General features: G+C 40.6%; 1 protein-coding gene across 4 annotated transcripts; it reads left to right on the top strand.

Moving 5' to 3' along the window:
• The first annotated feature begins 152 nt into the window (after positions 1 to 152).
• LOC100430500 (transient receptor potential cation channel subfamily A member 1) lies at positions 153 to 22,621 on the top strand. Of its 4 annotated transcripts, none has more exons than XM_077943800.1 (8): positions 153 to 271; positions 1,417 to 1,478; positions 5,712 to 5,867; positions 8,406 to 8,587; positions 12,544 to 12,651; positions 14,032 to 14,100; positions 16,503 to 16,616; positions 21,372 to 22,621. In XM_077943800.1, the coding sequence occupies exons 3-8, from the start codon at positions 5,783 to 5,785 to the stop codon at positions 21,417 to 21,419; spliced, it is 606 nt and encodes a 201-aa protein (XP_077799926.1). In that variant the 5' UTR covers positions 153 to 271; positions 1,417 to 1,478; positions 5,712 to 5,782; the 3' UTR covers positions 21,420 to 22,621. The 4 variants fall into 4 exon arrangements, with proteins under 4 accessions (XP_077799926.1, XP_077799925.1, XP_015001047.3 ...); XM_077943799.1 differs by having other exon boundaries at positions 1,399 to 1,478; XM_015145561.3 differs by lacking the exon at positions 1,417 to 1,478.
• Positions 22,622 to 25,379: the final 2,758 nt, after the last annotated feature.

Genomic DNA, 25,379 nt, shown 5'->3' with positions numbered 1-25,379 from the left:
AGTAGGGCGGGCCTGAGAACTTCCAGAAGTTCTCCAGGGCTCCCGCGGAGCGAGTTTTTCGCTGCCTGTGAGCTGCAGCGCCAGAGCGCTCCGGCTCGCGCAGACGCCAGCGCCTGTCCGGGTGACAGCGCTGTCTCGCCCCAGGTGCCGGCGCTGCACCAGGTGGCGTCAATGAAGCGCAGCCCGAGGAAGATGCGGCGCCCTGGAGAAAAGAAGGAGCCCCCGGGCGATTGTCTATGAGGTTGTGCCATACGATGCCGGGGACTGCAAGGTATCGCTTAAGGTACCCTGGGGGCTGGAGAGTCGGGACGGTTTCTGAAGTCTGGTCGGGGTCGGCTCTAGGTTTCCTTGCGAGTAGCCCTTGGTTTGAAGAAAGCGTGGAGTGGCCAGGGGGGTTGCAGGCTTTGGGGGGAGGTGTTCACAGTCCTAGAGGAGACCCCGCTAATGACGCGCCCACACAGCGCCTGCTTTGTTTGCTTGTCTGCCCAATCTGTTCCTGTTCCTGGACGACTGTAGTCCAGGGAAACCTACTCAAAAAGTATCTATCATTTGGCACAAGATCGGGCAGCTGCCTAAAATCAGGACAATTTGGAATGTGTGCCGTTTCACTTGAACTTTTTTGTAGATTTTGTTTAGAACCAAAGAGCTGAATGGCTGTGTCTGGTTGTTGTCGGATAGCTATTTAAGAGTTTTGGGGGTTGAGAAGGCTTCTGGTCTAACAGAGTGAAACAAAGAAACCAGAGAAAATGTCCCCTGTAAAATGGAGGCAGGAATGGCGAATTCCTTCTTCAGGGGGTGCGGGCGTCAGGAAATGCTGTGGAGGAGGTGACCTTTTGAAGATGGATGAGTGGCCTGAGGCTCTAGGATAGTTACTTGTTTCTTATGCAGTTCTTGGCCCTAAGGCAGCACTAGCTACGACCTGATGGTGTAGTCTGAGGGATAAAGGCTGTTGGGTGCTCAGAGTCCACCACTGGATTTCATCAGATTGTCAGCAGGAAAAAGGGCCTCTCTTAAAAGGTTGAGACAACATTAAAAAGACTCTCCAAACCCTCCTCACAACTCTCTTTCAACAGTGGAATCATGTTAACAGTTTCTTAGGTATTTTCCAGGTTAAAAAAAAAATGCTTACACGAAAACGCACATGTTAATAGTTATTTTTTTTATTTGCAAAAGTATGAACTCAGATTTCCACTTTGATTTACTCACAAAATATATTTTGGAATACACCAAAACATAAATCAGCACTTGGAAATTTACCAGTTTTCACCAGCTTCATAATATCCCACTGTGTCCGGAATTGGTGGGTTCCTGGTCTCACTGACTTCAAGAATAAAGCCACGGACCCTCGCAGTGTGTTACAGTTCTTAAAGCTGGTGTGTCTGGAGTTTGTTCTTTCAGATGTTCACATGTTTCTAGAGCTTCTTCCTTCTGGTGGGTTCATGGTCTCCCTGTCAGGAATGAAGCTGCAGACCCTGGTGGTAAGTGTTACAGCTCTTAAAGGCAGTGCATCTGGAGTTGTTCTTTCTTCCCCATGGGTTTCACGAGTGAAGCTGCTGACCTTTGCCATGAGTGTTACAGCTCTTAAAGGCAGGGTGGACCCAAAGAGTGAGTAGCAGCAAGATTTATTGTAAAGAGCTAAACAATAAAGCCTTCGCAGTGTTGATGAGACCCAATCAGGTTGCTGCTGGCTGGCGCCAGCAGCCTGCTTTTATTACCTTAACTGATGCCACCCACATCCTGCTGATTGGTCCATTTTACAGAGAGCTGATTGGTCTATTTTACAGAGAGCTGATTGGTCCACTTTACAGAGAGCCATGGGTCCATTTTGACAGAGTGCTGATTGGTGTATTTACAAACCTTTAGCTAGACACAGGGTGCTGATTGGTGTATTTACAGTCCCTTAGCTAGACATAAAAATTTTCCAAGTCTCCACTAGACTCAGGAGCCCAGCTGGCTTCACCTAGTGGATCCCGCACTGGGGCTGCCAGGCGGAGCTGCCTGCCAGTCCTGAGCCTCACCTGCACTCCTCAGCCCTTGGGTGGTCCATGGGACCGGGCGCCATGGAGCAGGGGGCGGTGCCCATGGGGGAGGCTCAGGCTGCACAGGAGCCCACAGTGACTGGGGTAGGGGGAGGCTTGGGCTACACAGGAGCCCACAGCCACTGGGGTAGGGGGAGGCTCGGGCACGGCGGGCTGCAGGTCCGGAGCCCTGCCCCTTGGGGAGGCAGCTGAGGCCCAGTGAAAATTCAAGCGCAGTGAAAATTCAAGTGCTGCTGGGCCAGCACTGCCAGGGGACCGGTGCACCCTCTGCAGCTGCTGGCTCAGGTGCTAAGCCCCTCACTGCCGGGGCGGGCGGCGCAGGCCGGCAGCTCTGAGTGCGCGGCCCTGGAGCCCACACCCACCCAGAACTCCGCTGGCCTGTGAGCACTGAGTGCAGCCCCGGTTCCCACCCGCGCCTCTCCCTCCTCACCTCCCCAGCAAGCAGAGGGAGCCGGCTCTGGCCTCGGACAGCCCAGAGAGGGGCAGTGGGGGGCTGAAGGGCTATTCAAGCCCTGCTGCTAGAGTGGATGCCGAGGAGGTGCCAAGAGTGAGGGCTGCTAGCACATTGTCACCTCTTACCACTGTATTAATAGATCATGATTTATTTAACCAGTCTTGCACTGATGGACACTCAAGCTGCTTTGTATTTGCTTTGTTTTGCTATTATGCACGTGACTGAGTGTGTCTGTCAGTGTAGACGTGGCTTCTCTGTCTGTCTTTCCATTGGTACTTTTGCAGGACTGTCTGTATGTAAAAGTCCTAGCAGGGTCAAGAGGTACATACAGCCTTAAGTTTGGTAGAAATTGCCAAATTCCTCTCTAAATAGGTCGCACAAGTTGGCACTGTTGCCAGCTGTGTGTGTGAATCAGGCATGCATGTATGGTAAATCACACACATCAAGTAGCCAGGCCTCCCAAGGTGAGTCTGTTGGCACGTCCACCGTGACCACAGACATTTTTTGTCCTTCTTAATATTAGCAAAGTAACTGTGGCCTTGTGACTTACTCCAGAAAACTGAGTCATGAATGGATTTCACCCTCTAGGATAGTATCTTTACAATCAATATGGGACAGTAAGAAATTTTAAATTTTTAGTATCACCCATGTGGTTTCCTTCCTTCCTCCCTCTCTCTTTCTCTCTCTCTTTCTCTCTCTCTTTGTTCTTTTTTTTTTCTCACACTGTCTCTCAGGCTGGAGTGCGGTGGCGTGATCTCGGCTCACTGCAACCTCTGCCTCCTGGGATCAAGCAATTCTCCTGCCTCTCACCCTCCTGAGTAGCTGGGACTACAGGTGCACACCACCATGCCTGGCTAATTTTTGTATTTTTAGTAGAGAAGGGGTTTCAACATGTTGGCCAGGTTGGTCTCGATCTCTTGACTTCATGATCCACCTGCCTCAGCCTCTCAAAGTGCTGAGATTACAGGTGTGAGCCACCATGCCTGGCCTGTGGTTTCATTTTCTAGAGATATTTGCTGAGGGATTTCTCAACACCAAGTCTCAAAATTATTTTTCTTCATGTTTCTAATTGTCCTTATTTAGATTTACTGCCTAAGTAGAACCACTTATGCTATTTAAGGCTTTTTTTGTTTGTTTGTTTGTTTGTTTTTCCTGAGACAAAGTCTCGCTCTGTCGCGTAGGCTGCAGTGGAGTGGCACGATCTCAGCTCACTGCAAGTTCCTCCTCCCGGGTTCACACCATCCTCCTGCCTCAGCCTCTCGAGTAGCTGGGACTGCAGGCGCCTGACACCATGCCCTGCTAATTTTTTGTATTTTTAGTAGAGACGGGGTTTCACCATGTTTGCCAGGATGGTCTCAATCCCCTGACCTTGTGATCCACCTGCCTCGGCCTCCCAAAGTGCTGGGATTACAGGCGTGAGCCACTGCACGTGGCCTATTTAAGGCTTTTTATTTATTTATATTCTAGTTTTTAGATTGAGGGATTTTTATATTTTATTTCATTAGCTGTGGTACTTTCAGATCATCTTGTAAAAATCTCACGGGTTGTACTCATTACAAAGAAACATATATAATACTGTGAAGGGCTTTTTGAACTCTAGAGGGTTTTTGGTGGTTTCCTAATTTAAAAGAAAAGCTGTGTAACCTATTTTCTCCAGCGCATACACAGTATCTCAGGAACACTAACAAAACTGAAGGATCACAGAAAACTTACAAGATGAGAAATGTGGACGAAGAACCATTGGACTGATGCTTTTAGCCTTTTCCAGTTATTTTCTTTCAAGACAGTGAATACTTTAGCATTTGACCTTCCAATTGTTATCTCTCACCTTAGTTTCCAACCTTTTGGCCACACTGCTGTTTATATGTATTTCATTAAAGCAACCTAAAACAGATATATATGATATTTCTGTTTTAAGGGGTTTAGTCAGAATTAGCTTACCTAAAAGTGATCTAGTCTATTATGTTCTGAATCTAATCACATAGTTCAGAATCATAAGGAATCTGAAGTGACTCTGTGACAACATGAAACTACATTAAATGAATATATAACGTCTAAATGACATCCTTGGCTTACTTTCAGAACTTTAAGAAATCTTTTCAAAGCTTGACAATATGTCAGGTAGTGATTGAGAAGATCTAGTACATCTGATATGCTCTTGTAAAGTACTTAGATGCTGTTTTGTCATTGTGAATTCAATAGTGCCTTGTGAGCATCTGAACCCAGTGCTCCTTCTCAAGAGTGTGGAATTGGGTTTGTGTTGACAGCACATCGCTGAACAGACATCCTAAACTGCTCTTTCTGGCACTAGGGAGTGGGCAGCACAATCCCTTTATTACCCAAATCGCGTATCAAATTCAAGTGCCAGAACACTTCCAAATAGATTTAGATCAACATTTTCTTTGAAAGCATGAGATATGGAGAATACCCTATTTCTACAATAATCCCGTTTTACGTTTATTACTGAATATGCGTAAATTTGGAAGTGGTTGGATGCTCATTGTCATATCCTGTAGTCACTAAAGACATATGTAGCTTATATAGAAATCTTTTTTATAAGTTAAAAAGTAACATACCTCAGTTTAAGAGACTACCGTAGAAGAGTGATTTGTTAAGTACTGTTCTGCGATTCTAGAAGCAAAATCCAAAGTTCAAAAATTTAAGAAATTGTTTTATTTATTCCAATTTGACATTTACTGAATAAATCCTCATATCCTAAATCATTTCTTAGCTATATTAAGATATGTTAAATACTTTAATATATCATTTTAATTGATAGCTTTTCTCTTCAGTAGTGAGAAATGCTCTAGTTATCCTTAAAATAGCAAACTAGAGTTTGAACACATATATTATCATGTGGCATATGTGACTAGTTATGGTCAATGGTAGAATTAAAGCAAGTATCTGATTCATTTGTTTGGGGAAGATTTCTATGTTTCCTTGGCAACAAAGAAGAAGGCCTTTATTTCTAAGCATATATGAGTTTATGGTCAAAAAAATAAAAACATTTATTTCATATACTGAACAATTTAGGGGCATTTTTTCATGCCTTCTTCGTATCTGTAAATATTTTGTGTATTTCAAGAAAAACTTTTACTTTATTATAAGCACAATAAAGAGTGTTGGATAATAAATTATTTAAGGCTATAAAATGATTAACTTTTAGTCATAAGTTTTGCATATGTTTGTTTGTTGTAATGGTGTTTAAATACCTCTAGGTGGATTTTGAAGGAAGTGATATGGATTACAAAACTTTAAGAAACAAAAGATATTAAACAATTGTGATGACATGAACGCCTTCCCTTCGCAATATGCTGTAGGAAAAGGTCAATTTGAGTGGATGGAGATGTTCCCTGAAGATTTCCTTCCTGGAGGTAACAAAACATTACATTGCATCTTCTAGAAATCCTTCAAGCCATTCAATTCACTGGAAAGAGTGGAACAAAGTGATTCTTAAAGGTTATTAGTTTCAGTTATAAAGAGCTTGTATATTTCACTTAGAAATGTGGATTTTCCTACACACCAGCACTCCTCAACTTCTTCTTCTGAAATACAGCAAAGCGTAGTGCAGAGATCTAGGACACCCCCACAATAAGCACAAACTTTATTTGAATTTTTTAGATAGATTGTAAAAATGCATATATATTTATGTACTCTTCTATTCATTCCATTAAGGTTATTAACCTCTTTTCATTGAGGTTATTCTATACCTAAATTATTATCATTGAAGAAAATCGATACTTCAAGAAGGTGTAATATCCCCCCACAGTAATGTTTTCCAGAGCCAGCCTTGTACACTCTGCCTTGTTTAAGCAGTTCAACTGTAGGCAGCGAGGGAGGTGGATGCCACAGAGATGGAGGCAGTGAGGTGGTGTGATAAGACTTGCACCATATAAGATAATTCCGCCAATATTGTAGAAGATGGATTAGAAGTGGAAGCCAAGCTAAAAAGCTATTTTGATAGTAAACAGAGGATAAGAGTTCACCAGGGTTGTGAGGCTACAGTAAGGAGACAGGGAGAGGTTCAAGAGATAATGGAGTGTAAAGTCAATAGTACCTAACAGCAGAGTAAATGGGAAAAGAAAGGGGCAGGGAGTTGGAACTGACTTTGAAATTCTTAAATTTAGGAGATTAGGCTAATAATATAAACATCCCCCAAAAGGAGGAATATGAGAAAACAAAGGGATTGAGTGCCAAGGTGTGAGATTTGGTCACTGTGAGTTTGAAAGGCCCAGGGGACATCCACTTGGAAATATCCAGCAGGCATTATCTACAATCTTCTACAGTATCTGGAAATATCCAGAAATGTAGAATGAAAGGGGCTGCCCTACAGGAGCATGATTGCATAGGAAGTCGATGAGACAGTGGAAATGCATGAAAATACTTTAGGGGATCACAAAATTGCTAGTTAAGGTAGCTAAGAGTAGAGTACAAACATCAAGAGAGATGGCAGAGGGAAAGCCAGAAAAAGATGAAGATAGTAATGGATAAAAGATTGATGATACTCAAGTCGTGGATGAAATTACTGGGACAGAAGTGTTAGAAGGAGCTCTTACCACAAAGAGATCCTAGTAGGAAGGAGATCACGATAAAGCCCCTACATTAGAAGGCCCCAGTGACCTCTGTAAAAATGATTTCTGAAAAGTGATGAGGATAAAAGCAAAATTCAAGTTACTTAATTAGTGAATGGGAGTTTGTAAATATAGATCCCTGTTTAAGTTTGGTGCCAAATGGAATGATGAATGGAGTGATTCTTCTTTATCAGACAGAAGTCAAGAGATGTGTGTATGTGTGGGTGTGCCCATGCATGTGTGTGTGTGCCCCTGCATGTGTGTGTGTGTGTTTTTTAAAATGAAGCACTCAGATGAATGAAAGGAAATAGTGGAGAGATATATTTTTAAAAGGAGAGAAACAGGAAACGTGGCTATATGGTTCCAAGTACCATAGATAGTCCCCAAATCATATTTATGAGAGAATACTTTTTCTCCCTTCCTGGACATAAAGATACACTGCCACCAATTTACAAGGTTGATAAAGCAGTCAGCCATGTCCATTTTAGAATAGCTATAGGACTTTGCAGGATGAAAGGACATATTATTTATATGCTGAGCTCACAGGGTACATAGTGCCATATATCATATTGTAGCAATTTGTGGAAACCAGGTGTGGCATCAGGGGCTCAAGCTCGAATTCTAGTTTTGTGGTTTATCAGTGGTGTGGTTTTTTTTCTTATTAACATTTTCAGAGCCATTCCTACAGGCCAGGCACTCTGCTGTGATCTTTAAAGACACGATTTAATATTATTGTCCCAGTAACACTACAACGTTGCAAGGTCTCTCTCTCTCTCTCTGTGTGTAGACATATGAATTTTTTAATGAATTTTGAATATGAGAAAGCTGAGGTTCAGAGAGGCATGGTAACTTTCATACCTCCTTACTGGCTCTGTGATGTTGGCAAGACTTTTAACCTCTCTGGACCTCAGCATCTTCCTCCTTCTGAACATTTGTCATGGTGATGCCCACCAGGCTGTTGGGGCTTGAATGAAATAATGGTCACGTGAACTTCGTAGAGTGCCCGGTATATAGTTCTTTCTTTTACATAATCTCAATATTTTATCACAATACCCAAACTCACATAGATAAAAACATGTAGCAATAGGAGGATCTTTTTCTTATAAATGCTGCCAATAGAAATTTAACTCACTTGATAAAGTCAGTACAATGCTTCTATATATTCCCATTAGGTGCCCATTAAATGTTTCATGAGAATTGAAGCTATGTTTTTAGTTACCATAGAAAAGATGCAGCTGATGTCAGTTGCACTTGGCACTGAGTTTGGAGTGGATAGGCACTCAGGAGGTGTTGAATACAGTCCAAGCAAAATCTAATCCATATTTTGGTTTCTTTTTCTAGTACTGAATGCAATTATTATGGATGATTATGGAAATAGCCTTCTGCACTGTGCTGTAGAAAAAAACCAAATCGAAAGCGTTAAGTTTCTTCTCAGCAGAGGAGCAAACCCAAACCTCCAAAACTTCAACATGATGGCGCCCTTTCACTTAGCTGTGCAGGGCACGCACAATGAGGTGATGAAGGTAAGGCTACTGGCCGGCTCCAATGGGCCTGACTGGTGGCGCAGGTGCTGGGACCCAGATCCAGCTCTCTCTGCCTGAACCAGGATGAGCACCTTCTAAGCTTCCAGGTCAAACAATATATAATAATTACATTTGCTCTACTTCTCACCAACTAATGATGATTAGTTCTAACTTTATTGAATAGTTTTTATTTACCAAGCACTTTTTAAGAACTTTGTGTGTGTTCGTTTATTAAATTCTCATCTAAATAAGCCCTCTATGAAGAAAGATCTAATAAAATACTAGGATTCTCATTTCATAGCTGAGTATGCTGAGGTGCCAAAAGAATTTGAATAGCTTGCCTAATGGTACATCACAAGTAAAACTGCAAGACTAAGGAATTTTGTTTTCGTCTTTATGTTTTCAAGTTTAGGCTTTATCACTTTTACCTGACCGATTTAATGACAAAAGAAGAAGGTAATGAGAGCCTCAATGAAAGCAGAAAACGTAATTATGATTTGCTGTTTTAGTTAGAGTGTATGGCCTGTTGAAAAGATTAGTTCGCTGAAGACATGACAGTACCATTGGGAGACATCGTATTGGTTTTCAAGGTTTAAGAGTAAGCTTAGTCAAGTAGAGGAAATCCTGGAAAATTGCTAAAGGATAAGAATTAGGCCATGGCTTTTAAACTACGTCTCAAAGTCTGTCAGACACACTAAAATACAAACATGCTTAACTGATGAAGAATGGAGTTTACAAATGGATCATGTTCCAGAAGACTATTTGGAACTTATAATAAATTTTCCTGTAGAAATATTATTGTGAATGATGATTTGGCTATTGTGGTAAGTCACAAGAAAACCAACTTCTCTATAAATCACCAAAGAGATGCATGAGTTTCCGGCTCCCTTTAGCCCAAAGACCTTTCTCTCAGCCTTCTGAGACCTTGACTCTTTACATTTGACCTGAAGGGTATGAGAGGAGCCACTTTCTGCTTTCCTACTGTACCTTGTATATGGCTCTATCAAAATTCTTAACACATTATATTGGAATCAAATATTCATGTGCTTTTTTTGCCCACTGGGTAATTATCCTTGAAGGAGGGCTGTGTCTTGTTAATCCAAATATCTCGTATTCCTCAGCACTGTGGTGGCAAATGATGAATGAATGAGTAAATGGGAGTTCTGGCTGACTGAGAAGGGGCGAGCTGAACTCTCAGTACCTATGAGATAGGTCTGGCTCCCTGAAGAGGTTACTAGAAAGTCCTCTGGAAACAAGCTGTTTTGTTGTTGTTGTTGTTGTTTTATTAAATATCTGCATTATTCATGAGCTAAGTGCTGTTTCCATATCATCCGGGTTGGGCCACTAGTGACTGCAGGGACTCCCACAGAGATGTCACATATTTCCTCATGGAGCTCTTGCTCCCTCTGAAGGCTCTTTTCAAGAACACATGCCTATTAACTCAATTAATATTGGCTCTGAAAATGTGGTTTGGGAACTGAAGGCAGATAACTGTTGAATGACTATTGTTAATTAGAGAGCAGAAATCTCCAGACCAACAAATACAGAAAGGTAAAACAAATTTTTCTGATGACACCAGAACAAGCAGAAAAATTGAGTTCTAAGTAAAATTGACTCCCCCCTACTTGGTCTTACCAACCACAACTATGTGTAAAAATATTTTCAAACTCCTCTGGCTCACCAGAAATGACAGGAATAGAAGGAGGAGAAGGTGTTTTGGAATGTCTCCCCTCATGCTTGCAAACAGCAATCCTCTCTACCTGCCTCTCCCAGTTATGCCCATGGTCCAGCCTGTACCTACCCAGCCCCTGCCAGTTTAGAAGCTGCTCCATTGACTGCTCCACTGACCTTCCCTCAAACCTTCCTCTGCTGCCTGTAATAGTTGTAAAGTAAAAAACTGTCATCCACGCATCACTTCAAGTTCTTGCACAATGATTTATGGTATGCATAATATTCCCTGGCACACGTTGGCCTGAGAATTAGGGGGTGGTTTTGTCTCTCAGTGTCCTGCAGGCCTTAGTCCTTGGGGCTTTACTTCCAAGTGTCCAGTTGTTTGACCCTTCCATGAGGCTTTCCAGATTCTCAACAAAGGGACCTGTGGAGGGTTCACCTCCGAACCTTCCAGACCTGCCTGGTCATGACTGAATTTGAAGTAGCTGCACAGTTTAGTTGCTCTCTCTGGGATCCCTGCCACATGTAATTTAACACAGCTTTTTGAAAGATTGTGCTTTTAGTGGCACAGTAATAACAGCGTCATACATGCTACACATTTATGGTCTATGATTCTAAGAGGGCAAAGAGAGAAAAGCCTCTTCTTTGGTAAGTTATTTTCCATATGAATCTAGAGCTTCTTAAGAACAGAATGCAAAGGTGCCTAAAGTCCATGGAAGGAACCCTGTGTTCTCATTTCCCTTTAATTCATCCATCATTTTCCCACATATTTTCATGTACTAAAATCTCAGTTTAATTTGCATTTATGAGCAGAGCTAATTAGTAAACCTAATTCATTTACTGACACTCACATGGGGCATGTTCTGCTAACAACAGGCTCTGGTAAAAAGTTTTTAAACTTTTTTAAAGAAGTCAATGTTTTTGAGAAACAGCTTATTTAATAAATTCTTTTAACATTATTTAATTATAAGGACATGCCATTGTTTATCATAGTCTTTCTGCAGGAGAAAAAGCCTCTAGTAGGCCAGTTTAAAGGTTTGATAAGATATTTAGATGAGATAATGTTATTACATTGAATATTAAAGAAAGACTTGTCAAAGGTCTATAGACACTTGGGCAAAAATCAGCTGGCCGTCAACCAGGTGAGGCAGTAACAGGTCTTCAGTGAAATTTCATCAGAAAAATTACTTGACCATTTTATCAGAATGCTAATTTCTTCTCTCTCTTTCTCTCTCTTTCCCTTCCTTCCTTCCACCCTTTCTCCTTCTCTTTCTCTCTCTTTCCCTTCCTTCCTCCCTTCTGCCCTCTCTCCTTCTCTCCCTCCTTCTCTCTCTCTCTTTCTCTCTTTCTTCTTTTTTTGTTTCTTGTACTGTCTCCCAGGCTGGAGTGCAGTGGCATGATCTCAGCTCACTGCAACCTCTGCCTCCTGGGTTCAAACAATTCTCCTGCCTCAACCTCCCAAGTACCTGGGACTACAGGCTTGTGCCATCAAGCCCAGCTAATTTTTGTATTTTTAGTAAAGATGGGGTTTCATCATGTTGGCCAGGCTGGTCTCTAACTCCTGACCCCAAGTGATCCATCTGCCTCAGCCTCCAAAAGTGCTGAGATTACAGGCAGGAACCACTGTGCTCGGCCAGGATGCTAATTTCTTACATTGTAGAAAAAGTTTCCATTCCAGACCAAGTTTGAATTAATTGAGTTAAGCCATACCAAAGTGTTATGCAAAACTCTGTTTTGTTTACTGAAGAGAATAGAGTTTCCATTGACATTTCCTAGGATGCTTGCAATCTAGGTAAAAGAAAAATTTTACTTAGACTAGAAGGGGAAAAGAAACCATTTCCTTCCTGCCTTCCTCCCTCCTCTCTGTCTCTCTTACTTTCTTCCTTCTTCCCTTCCTGACTTCCTCCTTCACTGCTAACACATTCTAAATGGCTCCATAAAATTATTTTTCTGAAAATATTAGTTAACATAGCTTCACTAATACAAGTCGGAAGTATTAAGTGAAGCTGTGATAACTAGTATCTACAGTTCTTACTCTATTTACAATGCCACAACTCATTATCACCTTAATTGTTGTGACATTGAAATCATGGTTATTTCATCTATTTGAGAAATGTACTTAGTACCCACAGTGTGCAGAATGTTGTGCTAGATTGTGTGGGAGAAGGATGAAAAAAGATAAATAGACACGGTCCCTGGCATCTGAGAATTTAAAATCTAGTGGAAGACAGTACTTTATTTGGAAATCTGTAAAATTTTGACAATTATTCTCCACTTTTGTGTAGGTCTTGCTTGAGCATAGAAGTACTGATGTTAATTTGGAAGGAGAAAATGGAAACACAGCTGTGATGATCGCGTGCACCAAAAATAATAGTGAAGCACTGAAGATTTTGGTTTGTATATTTTTCATATCTTTCTGCTTTCTTTATCTTTTTATGAATACAACACGGATTATTATTATTTACAAAAGCTGTTAAGTTTTTCTCCTTAGAAAAACATAAAATACAGAAACTATGTCAGAAAAAAAAGTCGTTCTATGTGTTTTTGTATATGCACTCCCTGCCTTAAGTGGATCTGAGATTGCTTATAGGAGACTAATAGTAAAGCAGTAATGAAAACCATGAGAAATTCAAAGTGAAAAGAAAATATAGGCAGGAAAAATTAAGATGAAACTGGTGGCTAGGATAGAATGCAAAATACAAAGTATAATGGCCTGTATGTTATAAAGATGGTTCGTACATTCGATTCTGAGCTTCTGAATTGTCAAAGGAAAGATGAATATAGTCAGTTCCAGACTTATCGGGCCCGTAAAATAAAAGCCAAAGGAAACACAGCCACTCCTGAAGACTTGAAGAAATTATTGCCACGTGTTCCCAAAAACAGTGCTATATGTTTTCCTTATAAACATATGTAAGATATAAAATGTATCATTCTCTCAGTTTAGTATTTTTTTCCATGTTGTTAAATCACTCTTGTCTACCTTAGTTACTAAACTCCTGGAGTTTCCCACCATGTTGTGTAGCTACACCCAATTGCATGTGATACCACATCATCCCTGTCCTTTCAAAAAATAACAGATTATCTTAAATGAATTTCAGATTAATTTGTGTGTCTTAAGTTTTCATAACACTTAAGAGTACTGAACCTCCGAATGTGGCCATCACCGTTGCAGAGGTATATAGGCCTTGTAGTTTTCTGTAAGGTGTATGACCAAAGTATTCTGCAGCTACTACTACTAGTAGATCTTATGCCCACCCTCCCACTTTAGCCACAGAGACCTTGCTATGGTTTCAATTTTTATGTCCCATCCAATATATAAATATATATACACACACACACTATATATATATACTCTATATATATATACAAACACACTATATATATATAGAAACCTAATCACCAAGAAGATGGCATTAGAAGGTGGGGCCTTTGGGAGGTGATTAGGCCATGAGGGGAGAGCCCTCATGAATGGAACTGATTCCCTTATAAAAGAACTATGAGGGAGCACATTAGCTCCTTTGCCCTTCTGCCATATGGGAACACATAGAAGACGCCACCTATGAGGAATGGGCTCTCACCAGAAACCAGTTCTGCCCGAGTCTTGATTTTGAACTTCCCATCCTGCAGAACTGTAAGCAGTTAATTTATGCTATTTATAAATTACCCAAGCTAAAATATTTTGTCATAGCAGTGTGAATGGACTAAGACAGACCTTACATGCATTTTTAGGTGGACCTTCAACTGTAGTGATTTAATTTTGTGTCATAATTCAGATTGGTTTGGCAGTTGGTGACATTGCTGAGGTCCAGAAACATGCATCATTGAAGAGGATAGCTATGCAGGTAAGTGCAGTGCTTCCCCACTTATGATAGTGTTATCTTCTGGTAAAGCCACCATAAGTTAAAAATAAGTCAAAAATGGGAATTTTGTAAGAATAAGCCAGTTTTAAATTTATACCACTTACACCTTAGAGTTGGATTGTTTACCCTCCTGATCATGTGGCTGACTGGGTTCTGTGGTTCGCTGCCACTGGCCGGCATCCCAGCGGGGTACCACATACCGCTAGCCCAGAACAGATCAATGTTTAAAATTTGAAGTATAGATTCTACTGAATGTGTATCACTTTCACACCATCATAAAGTCAAAAAAGCATGAGTTGAACCATCCTAAATTAGGCATTGTCTGCATCACATCTAATTTAAACTTACTGAAATTAACACAATTATAATTACTTCCATTTCTGAGAGCACAGTTATTTAGCATGGATGTTTTCTTAATCCTGAGGAGTCACATCCTGTGTCTGTTTGCATGTTATCTGTTATACCTGCTGTAATCAAAGATGATGAAAAAATGTCCTAGAATAATTTTAGTAGAGAAATTAAGAAATTGCCTGAGCATCTTTTGTGTTAACCTGTGGCCACCCAGGTAGCTAGCTGCTAGATCAAGAGCATCACTGGCATCCTATCCACGCTGTTTAAAGGAGCTTCTTCTGTTTTGTGCAGGGAATCACAACGTCCCCACAGCATGATTTATGCTGAAGTTTTAACAGAATCTATGTGGTTTTGTTCTCTTGTGACATCTCTCTCACTTTTATGGACAATTTGATGTAAAATTTGGTGTCAAAGTTTCTTGGCTAGGTCCTCAGCTATTGAATGTTGTGAGGTACTTTTCTGTAATACAACACCAAGTTATTTTTCTGTTCTTGACTAGAATGTCTTTAAATTTCAAATTCAAATGGGCATTTTTGATGCTTCAAGGATATTTGGTGACCAGTTGACTATGCGCATTAAGACATTTTGGCCAGTTTGAGAGAGAGAAAAATCATGTTATGATATAACTTTCTATTCATTCTTGTCTCTTCTTCACTTTTATTTGTCACAGTTTTCTTCTCTGTTATTCATTCAGCCATACATTAGCATTTATTTATTGAAAAACAATGTTTCAATACATATAGTATACAAAGGGCAGTACAACTTAGCATGAGAGCCCAGAGGAAACAGAGGGATGTGATCCTTGACTATTAAGTCAGCTGTGTCTACTTAGCACACCAGCTAGGCATTGATAAAATGAAATATCAAAAATCAACTGAGAACCATTCTTAAATTCTACACTGCATGACATGGCTGTATATTATGCAGAGATACAGAGCGATCTGAACATTTTGAGAACAAAAACAGTTAAATGATTATCAGGTACAGAAAAAATGCAAAAATAAGGGAATGCTACATGGAGTGGGTGAGATGAGTCAGTGTTGAAAGATGGTTGGGATCTAACAGGACATCAATACCATCCTGAAAGGAGGGGCCAGCAAGAGCAAAGGGCCACATCGGAATGGGGAAAATGGCCAAGGCACTGGCCCAAGTCCCCCTTGCCTGTAAGGATCATTCATGTTAGTGGCTGATTAGATCGTTCCAGATGACGGGGGTTTATTCAAAACTAGCAGAGAAAAACCTTAGCAAAGGGCAGCAAACGATGAAGTGCTTCAAGTTACTTTGTAAGTTAGTGGAGGGTTATTATCAGCTCCTCCACAATGAAAATGGTGTTTATGGTGATCTGCTATTGTCTTGGTTTAGTGGGGAAAGATCGAAGGTAGGAAGAGCTAATGGCAGGTTATTAGTGTCACAAAGATGATGTTTAGGACTCAGGTATGTCAATATGGAAAGGGGATGTATAAACTTCTTGGTAGGTATATCAGCAATACCTCATGAATGCCCTAATACCTCTTTAAAATACATTGGGGATAAATAAAAAGAATAATACAAGCAATAGTACAAAATAAAATATCTTGGGGAAGCTCACTCAACTGCAGTGCCAGTGGGGTTGAGCTGAAAAGTGCAATGCTATATTTTGTTTACTTTGCTCCCTGAAAGTAAATAGCACAAATCCCAGTACCCCCATGTTATCTGTGCCTTGTTTTGGATCAAAAGCAGCATCAACTGGAAAACCAGGAAGCCATTCTCCTACTTCCCCTGAGTTGTTTCTTAAGCAACTCTCTGCATCCATTCTGAAACCTATGTCTGAGCCCACAGCAGAAGGGGACATGTAGCATGCATTTACTACAGCGTCATTTAATGCTCTCATAGAATCCCCTGAAATGAAAGTGAGAGGTCAGCCCAGCTGCTGTCCAGAAGTCAGGAAGTAGGAATCAGTTTTCATTTTGCTGTACTAATGATTGCCTCTGTGCCATATAAGAATTTCAGATACTAATTAATGATTCTATTAATAAATCCAAAATGCATTTTAGGTGGAACTTCATACCAGCTTAGAAACAACGCTGTCATGCTGTTGCATACGCAAAGTGGATCGGAACTCCACCACCATATATCCCAACAAACCCAGATGTGGTGGAACATTATTTGTAAGTACACATAACAAATAACATCAATAATCTGACACTACTTGACATCCATTCCTTGTGTTATCCCTAAGGGGGTCATTTTATAGACTTTGAGCCATGTCTGCCAATGAGAAAGAAATAGCTATGCTTTAAAAAAATGAATATGATTAACTTAACATGTGAAAGGACTAAGTGACAGGAGGGTGAAATTTGCCCTCATCTTTTGGGAGGCTCATCCATAGCATCTGTGTTAAATACACACTGTCCCTGTAAGAGTAGATGGGTGGGGGACCAACCTTATCCTTTCAGTATCTTTTATTACAGCAAAGATATACTTTGTTTTTCCTAGTCACATGTCACTTACATTTCTGTGTAGATATATATGTGTGTATGTACAGCTAAGTGTTTATAATATACAATAAAGAACACACATTTACACACACACAAACACACACAGTATTAATCCATTTTCACACTGATATAAAGAACTGCCTGAGATTGGGTAGTTTATAAAGGAAAGAGGTTTAATTGACTCGCAGTTCCACATGGCTTGGGAGACCTCAGGAAACTTACGATTATGGTGGAAGGCAAAGGGGAAGCAAGGCACCTTCTCACAGGCAGCAGGAAGGAGAATGAATGCAGGAGGAACTACCAAACACTTATAAAACCATTAGATCTTGTGAGAATTCACTCACTATCATGAGAACAGCATGAGGGAAACTGCACCTATCATCCAATGACCTTCACTTGGTCTCTGCCTTGACATGTGGGCATTATGGGGATTATAATTCAAGATGAGATTTAGGTGGAAAAACAAACCCTAACCAGGTCTTTTCAGCCCTGGCCCCTGTCAAATCTCATGTCCCTTTCACATTTTAAAACAAATAATGTCTTCCCAACAGTCCTCCAAAGTCATAATTTATTCCAGCATCAACCCAAAAGTCCAAGTCCAGAGTCTCATCTGAGACAAGGCAAGTCCTTCTGCTTAGGGACCTGTAAAATCTAAAGCAAATTAGTTACTTTCAAGATACAGTGAGGGTACAGGCATTGGGTAAGAATTCCTGTTTCAAATGGTAGAAATTAACCAAAACGGAGGGGCTACAGGTCCCATGCAAGTCTGATCTGGTTGGGCAGTCATTAAACCTTAAAGTTCCATGCAACTCGGTGTCTCACATCTAGGTCACACTGATGCAAGAGGTAGGCTCCCATAGCCTTGGGCAGCTCCATCCCTAAGGCTTTACAGGTTACAGCACCCCTCCCAGTTGCTTTCATAGGCTGGCATTGAGTGTCTGCAGCTTTTCCAGATACATGGTGCAAGCTGTCAGTGGATCTACCATTCTCTGGTCTGGGGGATGGTGGCCCTCTTCTCCCAGCTCCACTATGCAGTACCCCAGTGGGGACTCGGTGTTGGGGCTCCTACCCCACATTGCCCTTTAGCACTGCCCTAGCAGGAGTTCTTCGTGAGAACTTTGCCTCTGCAGCAAACTTCTGGCTGTACATCCAGGCATTTCCAAACATCATCTGAAATCTAAACGGAGGTTCCCAAACCTCAATTCTTGACTTTATACTCGCAGACCCAACACAACATGTAAACCTGCCAAGGCTTAGAGCTTGCACCCTCGGAAGTAAAGGTTTGAGCTGTACCTTGGCCCCTTTTAGCCACGAGTGGGTCGTGAGGTACAAAGTTCCAAGACTGCACAAAGCAGCAAGGCCCTGGACCTGGCTCACAAAACTGTGTTTTCCTTCTAGGCCTCTGGGCCTGATTGGAGGTGCTACCATAAAGACCTCTGACATGCCCTGGAAATATTTTCCCCATTGTCTTGGGGATTAACACTTGGCTCCTCACTGCTTATGCAAATTTCTGCAGCTGGCTGGAATTAGTCCCCAGAAAATAGGTTTTTCTTTTCTATCACATTATCAGGCTGCAAATTTTCCAAATTTTTATGCCCGCTTCCCTTTTAAATATGGGTTCCAATTCCAAGCCATCTCTCTGTGGATGCCTAAAACTGAATGCTTTTAAGAGCATGCTGGGCACCTCTTGAATGCTTTACTGCTTCGAAATTTCTTCTGCCAGATACTCTAAATCATCTCTCAAAGTTTCACAGATCTCTAGGGCAGGGGCAACATGCTGACAGTCCCTATGCTAAAGCATAGTAAGAAGCACCTTCATTCCAATTCCTAAGTTCCTCATCTCCATCTGAGACCTTCTCAGCCTGGACTTCATTGTCCATATCACTATCAGCATTTTGGGCAAAGTCATTCAGTAAGTCCACACTTTTCCACATCTTCTTGTTTTCTATGCCCTCCAAACTGTTCCAACCACTACCTGTTACCCAATTCCAAAGTCATTTCCACATTTTCAGGTATCTTTATGGCAGTACCCCACTCTCCCCAGTATCAATTTACTGTATTAGTCCATTTTCACACTGCTATAAAGAACTGCCTGAGACTGGATAGTTTATAAAGGGAAGAGGTTTAATTGACACAGTTCCACATGGCTGGGAGGCCTCAGGAAACTTACAGTCATGACAGAGGCAAAGGGGAAGCAAGGCGCCTTCTTCACAAGGTGGCAGGATGGAGAATGAATGCAGGAGGAACTACCAGACACTTATAAAACCATCAGATTTCAAGGGATCTCACTCACTATCATGAGACCAGTGTGCAGGAAACTGCCCCCAGGATCCAGTTACCTCCACCTGGTCTCTCCCTTGACATTTGGAGATAATTAGAATTATGGGGATTATAATTCAGGATGAGATTTGGTTGGGGACAAAAAGCCTAACTGTCTCTCTGTCACACACACACACACACACACACACACACAGAGTTGGAATGTTCACTGTAGAAAGTATATAAAGTGATCAAAGACTTAGCAAGACCATTGCATTATAATGGAAGAGGGACCATATAAAGAGCCAGAATTACTGGGTGCTAATTGTAACCATGCCTGGGCTGCCCTCATCTCTATGACTGTTCTTCCTGAGTTCTTTGCAGGTTAATTTCCTTTGTATAGTCATGAAATGATAAATTCACCCTGAATATCAATTTGGGCTCTATTCTAACCCCATACTATCTTCCCATCTGATTTCACAAATGCCCATGGATATAATTACTACCTAAACACAGAATGCTCAGCAACTGATTTCTCTATCCTAGAGCCCACTCTTGATTTTCCAGCCCCTATATCCAGCTGCCTACTTGACATCTCCACTTGCATATCTAAAGGTGCCTCACATTCAGCACATTCAAAACCAAACTTCACTGCTTCCACATTTCATCCTCTCCTTACATATCCCCTACAGGAAAAAAGTGAAAAAGTCCTGGTCCTTTTCTAAAGTTCCTCCTTGCAACAATGTCAGCACCATTCATTAACTTGTGCAAACCAGCCACCCAAGAGTCACCCCTGACCTGTCACCTCCACCTCCTTCCCCCCTCAGTCTGGCCCATTTGACTTTCTGGATGGCCTGTGCAAGTCACCATTTTCTTTTGCTTGGACTCCTAGAATTACTTCATTCTTTGTCATTTCACATCTGCCCTTGACCCTCTCAAGTCAACCTATGGTTTAAAAGATATTAAAGTAAGACAAAATGTATTAAAATAACATTTCAGAAATTTCTCCAGGTGAAACTTCATTGATTGGTTGAGTTGTATTGGATAATGTGCAGTACAGTTTTAGATAATTAACAACTAATCTCTTATGGAATACCACCTTCCATGATGGGCATTTCTCATGAAAATGCATAGAACAATTCAGCTAAGCCCCTTTCTAAACAATTTCCTACCTTAATTTACTCCTTTTCTATTTGTACATTTTTTCCTCTGATAAAACGTATTACTTCATTTCATAGCTCGTTCTTCACATGCCTGTTTCTCTTAGCAGATTCCACAACCTGCTCCTTGAGAGTGTAGCTGTGCTTTATGCATATTTGTGCCAGTGGTGGTTGAATTTTGGCACATGCTTAAGAAAAAATTCCTGAATTGAATTCAATTTTAGTACCTATTATTTTTTAATCCCACAGAGTCTATTCTATTTTTTATTTTCCACTCAAGAAATAAGACAAGAAATACCAAATACTAATACATCTCTAGAAATTGAAATATTAAAGCAGAAATACCAGTACACATTTTTCCTTCTCTCTGAACTTGAGAAATTTAAAACTCATAAATAATACTGTACAGTATAAGGTTATATTTTATATTGGTTTTTATTTATTTTATATATATTAAGACATGCTTTATTGATGGCTGTAGGTAGTGTATTGAGAGTCATGAGGCATTTTTGAGAACCAGCAACTTATTTGCCACTATCATCAGGTTGCCTTCCAATAATAAGTGAATAAAAATTGAAATTCTGATTTCTTTTCTTTTGGAGGCAGTATCATAAACTGTATTTTTCATCTGAATTCATAAAGCAAACCTCTGAAAGCTTTTGAAGATCTTTGGAGTAACTATGTGGTGGGTGGTAATTAAACCTGAGGGTTTTACTGTTAGCTTACCTGAGTTCAAACCCCTATTCAACTATTTACTTAGTAACCGTGACCCTGCGCAAGCTGCTTAACCTTTTCCTATAATAGTTTCTTAACTGTAAACGGGGAACAAAAATAAACTAGCCATGAACTAACAGTGTAACTTTGGGAAAAATGATTTAGACTTCAAAAATATGTGTTTCCTGGAAGGATTGTGACTACCACGAGGTTAAAACCTATGCCTTCCCACATTCAGAAGGGCTAAAAGAAGAACTGAAAATAAATTCATGAAATGTGTATGTCCTTTTAGGCTGAAGGAACTCACTTTTCTCCTGAAAAAGCAGCACGAGCTCATTAAACTGATCATTCAGAAGATGGAGATCATCTCTGAGACAGAGGATGAAGATAACTGTTGTTCTTTTCAAGACAGGTTTAAGAAACTGCAGATAGGCCGGGCGCGGTGGCTCAAGCCTGTAATCCCAGCACTTTGGGAGGCTGAGACGGGCGGATCACGAGGTCAGGAGATCGAGACCATCCTGGCTAACACAGTGAAACCCCGTCTCTACTAAAAAATACAAAAAACTAGCCGGGCGAGGTGGCGGGCACCTGTAATCCCAGTTACTCGGGAGGCTGAGGCAGGAGAATGGCGTAAACCCGGGAGGTGGAGCTTGCAGTGAGCTGAGATCCGGCCACTGCGCTCCAGCCTGGGCGACAGAGCGAGATTCCATCTCAAAAAAAAAAAAAAAAAAAAAAAAAGAAACTGCAGATGGAACAAATGGAATTATTTGTTTGTTGACAGCAGTCAAGGCAAAAATATACCACCTTGAGCCTTATCTCTCCAGACCTTCAGTGAGGCTTTCAATGCGATGGGGTGGGGGTGGGGGTGGGGGTGGGGGTGCACAATTTGCCGGTTCTAATTTTCAATTTAAAAAGAATGAGAAAGAAGCAGAAATCTGATTCATTTCACTACATGTGAAATCATGGTTCCTGCATGCTATACAAAAGTAAACTATCTTTTATCCTCTATTCATATTTTCTGCCAATCATTATATATTGGGGATATTTTTGCAGATATGTTCAAGTTGGACTTCACTTTGATGAGAGATAATCTCATTATTTGCATGGGTAGAAAATGAATTTGCTAGAACACACATGTTTATTGCTAAGGAGTAATAAATGTAACTATTGAGCTAGAATGCTAGTGTAAGTACTGTATTTCTGCTTGCTAATTTTCTAATATCTGATGCCCTAGAAAATAGTCGCAAGTATTAGTAATGCCTTAGATGACAGCCTTAAGTATTAGTTGAGTTCTACCAGTTGGAAGCTTCTTTGTGTTGGAAGAACCTGTGGGTGGCACCCTGTGTACTCTTCTATTGCTACTACCATGAGTAGCCCCACCCTTCTTGCTGTCCCCAACACACCTAATGTCACTTTAAGCCATATAGTTGAAGTACAAATTAATAGCCCCTATGATATGCATGAATTTTACTATAGATAATTTATATTGTTTCTGTGTTTTTGTTTGCCAGTGAGCATAATAAATATTAAACCTACATGGTATTACTGTCATTGTTTGAGCCTTTTATTGCATTGTGTTTTGAGATTTGAAAAAACAAAAAACACTTCCACCACATATTCCCTTCATTCTTTTGATGTTTAGTATAAAACATGAATTAATCACATACCTCATCATTGATCTTTTCAAGGTCCTTCTCTTGTTTTGTCTGATTTTCCCCTTCATCCTGATTCCAATGTTTATTCTCTCACTACCCCGAGGAGACATCCACTTTAATGAATATGTCTTTGGCTATGTATGTGTCTTTGTATTATGCTGAATAGTGTTATTTTGAGTTTGTTTTTATTTACACTGATATTATACTAAGGTGCTTTTTTTTTGGTTTTTTTTTTTTGGTTTTTTTTTGTTTTTACTTTTTACTTCTGTTATACTTCTCACTTATTATATTTTTTACTCATTTGTGTTTCTTACTGCTTTTCACTGGACATGATGTTTACAAGATACAACTGCATTACCATATTCCACCTAGTACAGGGCATTTGATGTGGCTTTCTATTTCATTGTGTGCACCCACCACACTGGACTTTTCTAGATATGGACAGCTTGGTTACCTCCACCTTCCTGCACACATTCTCAAACATACCGACATTCATATAAACAAGCAGGGTGCTGAGGGACAATATGTACTATTACAAAACAAAGCATTTTTACATTCATGGTCCAACAGAACACATGGCTTAGACGCAATGTTGTATATGCCTTAATCTTTTATACAAATAATATCTTTGTTCTTTATATTTCTTAAAACAGAAAGGCTGGAAAATCACAATACAGGAGCAATAACCAAAGATCTCCTGATCATAAAGACAGATGGTCTTTTCAGTCTTCCCTCTCCTCAAACCTTGTGTGGCATTGCACAATACAGATCTCAGTCAACATTCACTGAGTGCCAAGAATGTGAGAAACACTGTACCATGCCTGTCATGGGAAATATTTAAATAAACAGATTGTCTTACAACAACCTCAGCAACCTGTACTCTCAAGAAGCTTACAATTTAATGAGTCTTCATTTATTTCTGCAGTTCTTTCTCCTCTACCCCCAAACACAGAACTGCTTTTCCACTGCTTCCACTGATTGCTTCTTCTCTCTTTCCTGACTGGCTTCTCTTTCCTGCCAACTAACTCCATGTGTACATCCCTGAGGTCATACCTGGCTCTGTTTCCACTGTTTCCTCTCCTCTGCCCCTTCTCCTAAAGTCTGGTCCAACATTTCTACAGTTCTTCAAATTAAATACATATAAATCTGAATTTGGTAGTGAGAGAAGCAAACCAGCTCCTCTAATTTCCTATTTTCCATCAGTGGTACCAGGATTCCCTCAAGCTCCTACACTCGAAAGGAGTCAACATACTAAGTTGATTTAATCTTCCTAAAGTGGAGCTCTAAACCTTCACACCCATGCTAAAAACGTAAAGGTTTTCTCTTTCTTCATAAGCAAACTAATCTTAACCTGACTTCTCAATCTAAATTAGCTTTATCTTCCAGTATTCTTCATTTCATCCAAATTGGAAGACCACTGTTTCATGAAGACACTATGCTTTCCCATCTCCCTACGTCCAACTCTATTCTCTTCCAGCCAGAATGTCCCTTCTCTAACTCTTAAAGCTCAGTTTAAATGGCATCTCCACCTTGAAGTCTTTTCCTAATGCTCCCCACTCATTATGCTTCCTGCCTCCTCTGAACTGGCACAGACTGCACTTCTCCTCTGCTACTGCAGCCTATTATGGTGACTGTGACTTGCCACGTCCTCCCCCAACTAGAGGGTAGACTCCCCGAGCTTAATGGGTCACTATCACCAGTAGTCTCAAGAGATCCATGGAGTTACATCCTATTTCATTTTTTTTCATCTTGTGGAGCTTCTAGCACTGTGCCTTGCACATGACAGATGCTTAGCAAATACATATAGGCAAATCAGAGAAATCAGTAAAAATAATAAATATCGTAGGCCCGAGAGAGACTGCAAGAAAACTGGCTCAGTCTGCCTCAGAAAAGTAGTTTAGTGTCCTTTTTCTGTTGATACTGTGTCCTAGAGAAGTTGAATAACTTGCCTCTCAGTGGTGGAAGAGGCATCAAACACCACTTTTCTGCCTTTTTGTTTCCACCACTTCAATCTGGGCTGTTGTTTTAATGATTGTTAACTATGATTAGCATGGGCACTTGAAAGGTCTGTACTTTGCAAGAAGCAACTTGTGCCTTCATATTGAATAATATCAGAAAAGGCTTATGAAGTTTACTGTGGTATCAGGCGCTGTTCCAAGTACTATGTACTAACTCACTTGATTCTCAAAACCTGTAAGTGGTAGGCGCTATGATAATTATCACCCTTGTTTTGTAAAACAAATCATGACACTTCTAGGCTGAGTAGCTTGTTCAAGGTCACACTGTTGAGATGTAAACTCAGGCAGTCTGCTTCTGGAGTTTGTGTTCTTAATACAAAGTTATACTATCTCTTAAATAAGAATATGATCAAAGAGCATCCTTTCTTCATTGACTTTATACTTTAGAGGTTACTGAGTGGATATTTCCAATGTAACATTCATAGGTAAGTGCATTTGAAGGGTAAGAGACATGGGATACTACAGACATAATGAAAATGAGTGCACAGACACTGAAGTCAGGAAGCCTGAGTCATAGAAAGTCTAACTGCTATCTCGCTGTGTGACTTCTTTAAACAAGATACTTAAACTCTCTAGTAAATGGGGATAATAAGAGTACATGCCTCATAGAGTTGCGCTAAGGATTAA

Source organism: Macaca mulatta, chromosome 8 (genome assembly GCF_049350105.2).
Source record: "Macaca mulatta isolate MMU2019108-1 chromosome 8, T2T-MMU8v2.0, whole genome shotgun sequence".
Classification (NCBI taxonomy): domain Eukaryota; kingdom Metazoa; phylum Chordata; class Mammalia; order Primates; family Cercopithecidae; genus Macaca; species Macaca mulatta.
This window is presented reverse-complemented; position numbering and strand designations above follow the sequence as displayed.